General features: G+C 33.7%; 2 protein-coding genes across 2 annotated transcripts in view; one reads left to right on the top strand and one right to left on the bottom strand.

The window, feature by feature from the left end:
* The first annotated feature begins 1,274 nt into the window (after positions 1-1,274).
* On the top strand, positions 1,275-5,377 carry eif6 (eukaryotic translation initiation factor 6). Its single transcript, XM_058779189.1, has 7 exons — positions 1,275-1,414; positions 2,007-2,148; positions 2,461-2,546; positions 2,771-2,946; positions 3,138-3,314; positions 4,633-4,814; positions 4,904-5,377. Exons 2-7 carry the CDS (start codon positions 2,042-2,044, stop codon positions 4,911-4,913), a joined length of 738 nt encoding a protein of 245 aa, XP_058635172.1. The 5' UTR covers positions 1,275-1,414; positions 2,007-2,041; the 3' UTR covers positions 4,914-5,377.
* Positions 5,376-7,427, bottom strand: part of esyt1b (extended synaptotagmin-like protein 1b) — a 26,853-nt gene continuing 24,801 nt past the window's right edge. The window contains exon 52 of the mRNA XM_058779181.1: positions 5,376-7,288. Within this exon, the coding sequence (XP_058635164.1) occupies positions 7,261-7,288 (28 nt within the window). The 3' untranslated portion in view covers positions 5,376-7,260. The remainder of the gene's footprint in view (positions 7,289-7,427) is intronic.

Below are 7,427 nucleotides of genomic sequence, written 5' to 3'. Positions count from 1 at the left end.
TTTCATTCACAAATATTTTAGACATTATGATATATCCAATTGCAAATTCACTCAAGTCAGGATAAACTAATACTGCTTTTGATTGTACAGTATCAACCTTCTACAAAAAAGTAGCCTACCATGGTACTGAATAATTAGCATATTCATGTACCATGGTACTTCAGCGTACTTAATACCAATGCAGGTGAAAAAAACATGGTACATGTCTCAAGAAACCTTACCGAATTTAAAAGTTGTTTATGTTATGTTAACGTTCAGCAACTTTCTCACAAAACCGTTCGCAGATGATTCGGTTTGAGACCGTGACTCACAACAGAGACATCATCGACATCGACATCATCATCATCATCATCATCATCATCTCTAACAGCACAGCAATGTATTGAGGACACTGCAAAAAACCTACATACGCAGCAAGCACTCTGGGAGCATTCGACACCGTGATTGGGACAAAAACAGATCAATAGTGCGTTAACGAGCCGAGGCACGGCAAGACTTTACCCCACGCCGTCTCCAGCCCCCGGAATCCTGCGTTTTCACAGCACCGATTAGCTCGCGATGTTTCCAGGCAGAAAACGCGGAGTGGACGTCGAGGGTCACGGGCGCGCGCTGCTGCAGTGACGTTTCACAGGTGGCCAGCTAATCGAAGTGTCAACAAAAACGACGTCACGCCGAAACTCGATCGTGATTGGCTCACAAATCCATAGTGCAAGGAGAGGTGTGTCCTGTTGCTACGCAGGTTTGTAGCGGATGACAAAAACATGCGGGAACATGGCTCGCCAGTCTCAGCCATTTAGAAAACAACAGGTTATAGAAATGACAGAATATATATTTATTATGATATTAAAAGGAATAAATTGCAGCAAAAGTGACTCACTGAAGGGGTTAAGTATTTTCTTTTGATCTTATGCTATACAGTGTTATTATAAAATTATTATAATAAACGTGCACAGACATATATCCGTTTAGTCAAAAAAAGCAAATAAAAGTCGTTTTATGTGTTTATATATTTTTGTTTGCTGTTTAATTGTTTTCTTTCTTATATTTAATTATTAATTTATATTATTTATTATTAAAAAATCAATAAAAATAACATCTAGCAACTTTTTAAAGGTTTTTGAGAGATTTTGTAGAAATACATACTAGTATATGCCCAACAGAGGGACATAAATGTCGTGTCTAACTTAAATCAATTTTAAATACAAAAAGCCTTTATTAACCGATTCTTCATTGTTCAAAGAATAAGGATCTGAGAAGTTGATATTTAATAATCAAAACAAAGGCAGCAGTGTATTTCTCATGACAACATGGGCCAACGTATCACGTACCGTAACGTGTTGACGTCAGCACGTCGAGGAAGTGAAGTGAACACGTGGTTTACGGCTGTCCACGCTTCTCCATAGAGGGACGATCGGTAAATATAAGATTACTGTTGTAATTGTCATGAATTTTATAGAAAAGTTATTACATTTAGGATGCAATGTGTATTATTAACCTGCGTTGTTATTAAAGGACACAGAATTGATAGCGTTTAATGAATAGAGAAGTTGAAATAACTTCATTTAGCCGACTGCTAACTAACCTTACCTTGACTAACGTTAGTAAGTTACTATTTAAACGAAAGTTACTTGGAACGAGTTTTACCCTGAGGTTTTGTTGAGAATTATTTTATTTAATCATGGTGCCCTAGAGTCCCATATGTTTAAAAATTATAGTTTCAGAAGTACATATAAAAATTGTTTCTCTAACCTAATCAAAACCAGGTACAAAGATAAGATTTAATCCTAAAATAGCACTATGTGTACTGTTTAGAAATATGATTATTATTCTTTATAATAATTTTCTATAGAAATATGAATGTTTATGTGTCTGTTTGGATCAAAACCTAATTGTGGAGCAGAAACTCCCAATTTACCAGATCATATGCTGTATTCTGTTACTAATGTTTGTTTTAATTTTTTTCTTCTTATTATCATTATCTCACTGTGAATGTTGTTTCTCATCAGTTTCAGACAACTTTGATCAGTTCAATAGCAGAAGAATGGCAGTCCGTGCATCTTTTGAAAAGAATAATGAAATAGGGTGCTTTGCCAAGCTCACAAACACATATTGCTTGGTGGCGATTGGCGGTTCAGAAAACTTTTACAGGTGAGTCATAAATGAGATTACTAAAAAAATATATATATATATATATATATATGGGTAGTTGACAAATAAAAACTGGACTGTGTCCTATGGTGACATTGCAAAAATGTAGGGAAAAAAAAAAATTTAACATACAAATAACATGAGAAAAATGTATCTTCAATGTTAGAGGTTATTTTTATTTATTTATTTTTTTGTATTTTTCCGTCACTATAGGACACATTGATACGTTAACTACCCATATATATATATATATATATATATATATATATATATACAGTTCTGATTGTGATGAATGGCTGTTTTTCCCCACAGTGTCTTTGAAGGTGAACTGTCAGAAACGATGCCTGTTGTTCATGCCTCTATAGCAGGATGTCGAATCATTGGTAGAATGTGTGTGGGTAAGAAAACGTATCCAATCCAGATTATTTTGCAAATTTGTGACTGATTAACAATTTTTGTATTTATTGTATGTTGATCAAAATACAGATGTTGTTTCAGTAAATAATGTGATGAAACTAACCTTTTAAAATAACAAGCTAGATCAGATTAGGTCTTATGTTTTTATGTCCTCATACGTGATATATAATAGATGTTGTTTCCATCTTGGGATGCTCTTCTGCAGGAAATCGTCACGGTCTCTTGGTGCCCAACAACACGACAGATCAAGAGTTACAGCACATTAGGAACTGCCTGCCAGATTCAGTGCGTATTCAGAGAGTAGAAGAGCGCCTTTCTGCACTGGGGAACGTCATCGCTTGTAACGACTACGTTGCTCTAGTTCATCCTGATCTTGACAGAGTAAGAACATCCCTAATGGAAGACTCTCTGAAATCAGCACTTTCTCTGAACCTTAATGGCTCTAAATTATTTCTCAATGCTTTATATTTCTTTAAAAAGCCTCTAAGATTAATGAAACCTTTAGAAAGTTGAAAGTTTATTTCCCAAAGCTGATGTTTTTTGTATTAAATTCAGGGAATTATTGTCCACAGGAAACAGAAGAGATTCTTGCAGACACTCTTAAGGTGGAGGTGTTCAGACAGACGGTTGCGGAGCAGGTGCTTGTGGGTAGTTACTGTGCCTTCAGTAACCAGGGAGGCCTCGTCCACCCCAAAACCTCCATAGAAGATCAAGATGAACTCTCGTCACTCCTGCAAGTTCCTTTAGTGGTGAGTTACCGCTCTCTAATATCTGACAATCACTTCATCTGGACTTGATGACATTCTACTGAACAATTATGATATATTATATTCAAAACGTATACATACAGTTCAAATGTATGGGGGTTGGTATGATTTTTTTGTTGTTGAAAGAAATACTTAATACTTTTATTTATCAAAGATGCAGTAAATTGAACAAAAGTGTCAGCGAAGACATTTAGAATTTATAAAAGATTTCTATTTCAAATAAATGCTCTTCTTTTAAACTTTTTATATTCATTGAAGTATCCTGAAAAAATGTATCATGGTCTTCAAAGATATTAAGCAACACAAATGTCTTTCATATTGATAATAATCAGAAATGTTCATTGAGCAGCAAATCAGCATATTAGAATGATTTCTGAAGGATCATGTGACACATGTGACATGACTGGAGTCATGATGCTGGAAATTCAGCTTTGATCACAGGAATAAATTACATTTTAAAATATATTCGAATAGAAAACAGTTATTTTAATTTGTAGTAATATTTCATAAAAACACAGTAAAGACAGTAATTTTAATCAAATAAAGGCTGCCCTGATGAGCATGAGATTTCTTTTAAAGGTTTTAAAAATCTTACCGACCCAAACTTTTGAATAGTATAAATAGTGGTGTTTACTAAGATAAGAAACGCTATTATCATTTCTCTTACTTGGGGTTTATGCTAAATACGTGCGGTGCATCCCTAACTATGATAGACTTCCATACAATTTTTCAAACACATCCTCTGTGTACTGGTGCATCTAAAACAATATATATATATATATATAACTGTAACCATCTGAAATTAAAGGCAATAATTTGATTGGTGTAAAGAAAAGGTCTTTACCAAAAGAAAAGAAAAAAATATATATATATATATATATATATATATATATTTTTTTTTTTTTTTTTTTGGTAAAGACCTTTTTCTTTACACCAATCAAATTATTGCCTTTAATTTCAGATGGTTACAGTTATTGTTTTCAATAGCCAAAAGCCAGTTTGGCCTGTTAAATACCAAATAAACATCTTATGTATACTTTCATCCTTCCTTGTTTGTTGCTTAAAGAAAAAAAAAAAATCAGAAATCGTTATCAGAATCGGCCACGAAAAATCATGATCACTAATCATAGTTACCGTTTCTTTTGTTGTTAATCTTTGTCATTTTAATGTCAGTGATGGTTGATTCTACCAATCCAAAATTTTCAGCCTTTTTGTATATTTATATCTGAGTATTTTCTAAATATTTATGTGAAATGACTAATAGGGGCAAACGTATGATAACGGTGTTTTCTCTCTGCAGGCTGGAACAGTGAATCGCGGTAGTGAGGTGATCGCTGCTGGTATGGTGGTGAACGACTGGTGTGCCTTCTGTGGGCTGGACACCACGAGCACTGAGCTGTCTGTCATCGAGAGCGTCTTCAGATTGAGTGAAGCACAGCCCAGCGCCATCGCAACTACCATGAGAGACTCGCTCATCGACAGGTAACTCAGTCTGGAGAAATACATATAGTTTATCCAGCACCGATGATTATTTCAAATCCAACTAAACTTCATTATTTCTTCTTTTCCAGTCTCACATAAAACTGAAATGGTTTTGAAGTCTTTTATTTGTGGGAAGATGCCTAAATGGACCTGGAAGTCGTTATTAAATGGTTTGAAGGCTGATTATATCTCCCTTTAGGGAGAAACACACTCTTGTCTTTAAACCATGAGAAAACATGTTGTCATTATAATATTCATGTATGAACTGCTTGTCACGCTGTCTTTTTGTAAAATACTAAGACAAAAGCATTGATGTGATGGTTCTATCTATATATCACTTAACATACTACATAAAAAAAGATCACATGACCTTTAAATGGTGGCAGATGTAGAGTTTGTTTGCTTGCACAATGCAGCATCAATAAAGCTGTGCATGATCAATACAGACTGGTTTGGTAAATAAAAAATTATAAACTTCCACACAAGGTATTTTTTTGTGATTTTTGAGTTATGTAGTATTGCTTATGCTGTTTGAATATCAATAAAAGGCTTTTGAAAACATTCTGATGCCATAACTGTTTAATTGACAGCTGTAAATATGAGATAATACCGGTACATTCAGAAATGTGGCAGTATGAACAGTGCAGTTCAGCTGAATCTTTAGCATGGTTTGGTTCTTTGGTATTTACCAATTTGCACATAAATGTCAACACATTACAGCATGTTTTAATGTAGAATATAAAACTTGTGGAAATAAAAGTAACATGCACTCAGTGATAGAAAACAAATGGAATGCAGCAAAATACTACTAAAGTAAAACATACTGTACACTACTGTTCAAAAGTTTGGGGACTGATTTTTTTTTTTTCATAAAAACATCTTATTCTTAACGGTTGCATTTAATCAAAAATACAGTAAAATGTTTATTTTATGATTCTTTGATGAAAAGAAATTTCAAAAGAACAGCATTTATTTGAAATATAAATATTTTGTAACATTATAAATGTCTTTACATGTCACCTTTGATCAATTTAATTAGTCTTTGCTGAATAAAAGTATTAATTTAAGAAATCTTGCTGACCCCAAACTTTTGAATGGTAGTTATAAAGTAACATGTCATAAACATGAAAACGTGAACAAAGCTCAGCAAAAGCATTTGCTTTTGGTCTAGCTCTTGTACAGGGTTCCCACCCTTTTAACTAATGAATTTCCATGACTTTTACAGTTGTGCATTATCATGATATCCAGCTATTAGTGGTTAAGTATCATTCAAATCATTTTAGACATTGCTGGAGTTTCATTTGTAACTAAGGTACCAATCCTTGGAATGAAGTGATTTAAACAACCATACACGGAGTACAAAAGTCTCCAAAAAGACAAAAATAGAGCCTGAGATCTGAATGCAGCTCAGTGCATTTGATTCAATACACATGACTCTGAAACTCAATGTCCAAGCATAAGCAGAAATTTACGCTCACTTTAGAAATGTCCAGGACTTTAACATTTTATTATGTTCCATGATTTTTGCAGACCTGGAAATCAATTTAAATTCCCTGTTGTTTCAAGGTTTTCACAAGTATGGGAACCCTATGTTATAGACCTTGATAAATGATAACATAAATGACTGCAAATAAAAATGACCACAAAATAACTCTTTTTAAGGCCTAAAATCGAACACAATGTAACATGCAAGCGTTAAAGTCATATTTTTGGCCAAAAAATTGACTTTCTAGATATTTGGCATCACAATGGACTACAGAAGCTATGTAAGCCACATGGATGTGTAAACAGCAGCTATTTATCCAAATGCAACACTATGATTGTGGTGACAGCACATAAAATATCTTAAATAGTTTTTAGGTGGTGATGTCTAAATAACACCACTTTATATTTTTGGTGCACAAATTTCTGTCAATTATAATACTTCATAAATTTGTACATTTAGACCTAGTATTGTATCCTTTCATTTTCAGTAAAGAAAAACAAATATTTCTTTCCTTTAAAAAAAAACATGAAATCCATTTTAAAACATCCTTTTCCTTCTGAATATACACACAAATGCAACGTCCTGCAACCTGCACAGGAAGACCAGACTCTTTCCAGACACCTGCTCAACATTCATCTCTGTAAATACATACAGATTCATACAGATATGACCAAAATTACTTTCTGATGTTATACTCTAAACTTGATTTGTCAATGTAGCAATATGTTCAAATCACTAAGTTCAATCATATCACATAATCCGCTCACTCAAAAATCATCTGTTGATAAATAAACAGATGGAGGAAAGAAATATATGTCTGTTTGTGAAATTATAAAAAAAAGGTGGAAGGGAAGCACCGGCAGCGATACACGACAGCAACGTTAACCTGATGAACTTCAGGAAGAGGTTTAAGGTTGGCTGTGAAGTGCTCAGGTCAAGAACACTGTGTTCTAGTTAGAGCTAGTTCTGCTCTTCTTTCAGATCAAACCTGACCGAGAAAGAAAAACTATTTAAGGAACAATTAAATAAAAAAAAATGAACATTTTGTCTTTGACAAAGTTAAACAGATATCAGAACAAAATAAACAATACATAATAATTCCATTGCAAAGTGTTGCTTAGAGAAAA

Source organism: Onychostoma macrolepis, chromosome 06, assembly GCF_012432095.1.
Source record: "Onychostoma macrolepis isolate SWU-2019 chromosome 06, ASM1243209v1, whole genome shotgun sequence".
NCBI lineage: Eukaryota > Metazoa > Chordata > Actinopteri > Cypriniformes > Cyprinidae > Onychostoma > Onychostoma macrolepis.
Note: the sequence above shows the minus strand (reverse complement) of the source record. Positions and strands in the feature narration are given on the sequence as shown.

Excerpts from the sequence above, each read along its gene's own strand:
- eif6 (XM_058779189.1), top strand. The coding sequence starts at position 2,042 with ATGGCAGTCCGTGCATCTTTTGAAAAGAATAATGAAATAGGGTGCTTT. Across the intron at positions 2,547-2,770 it reads CATTGGTAGAATGTGTGTGG|GAAATCGTCACGGTCTCTTG; the intron begins GTAAGAAAACGT and ends GCTCTTCTGCAG. Across the intron at positions 2,947-3,137 it reads TTCATCCTGATCTTGACAGA|GAAACAGAAGAGATTCTTGC; the intron begins GTAAGAACATCC and ends TATTGTCCACAG.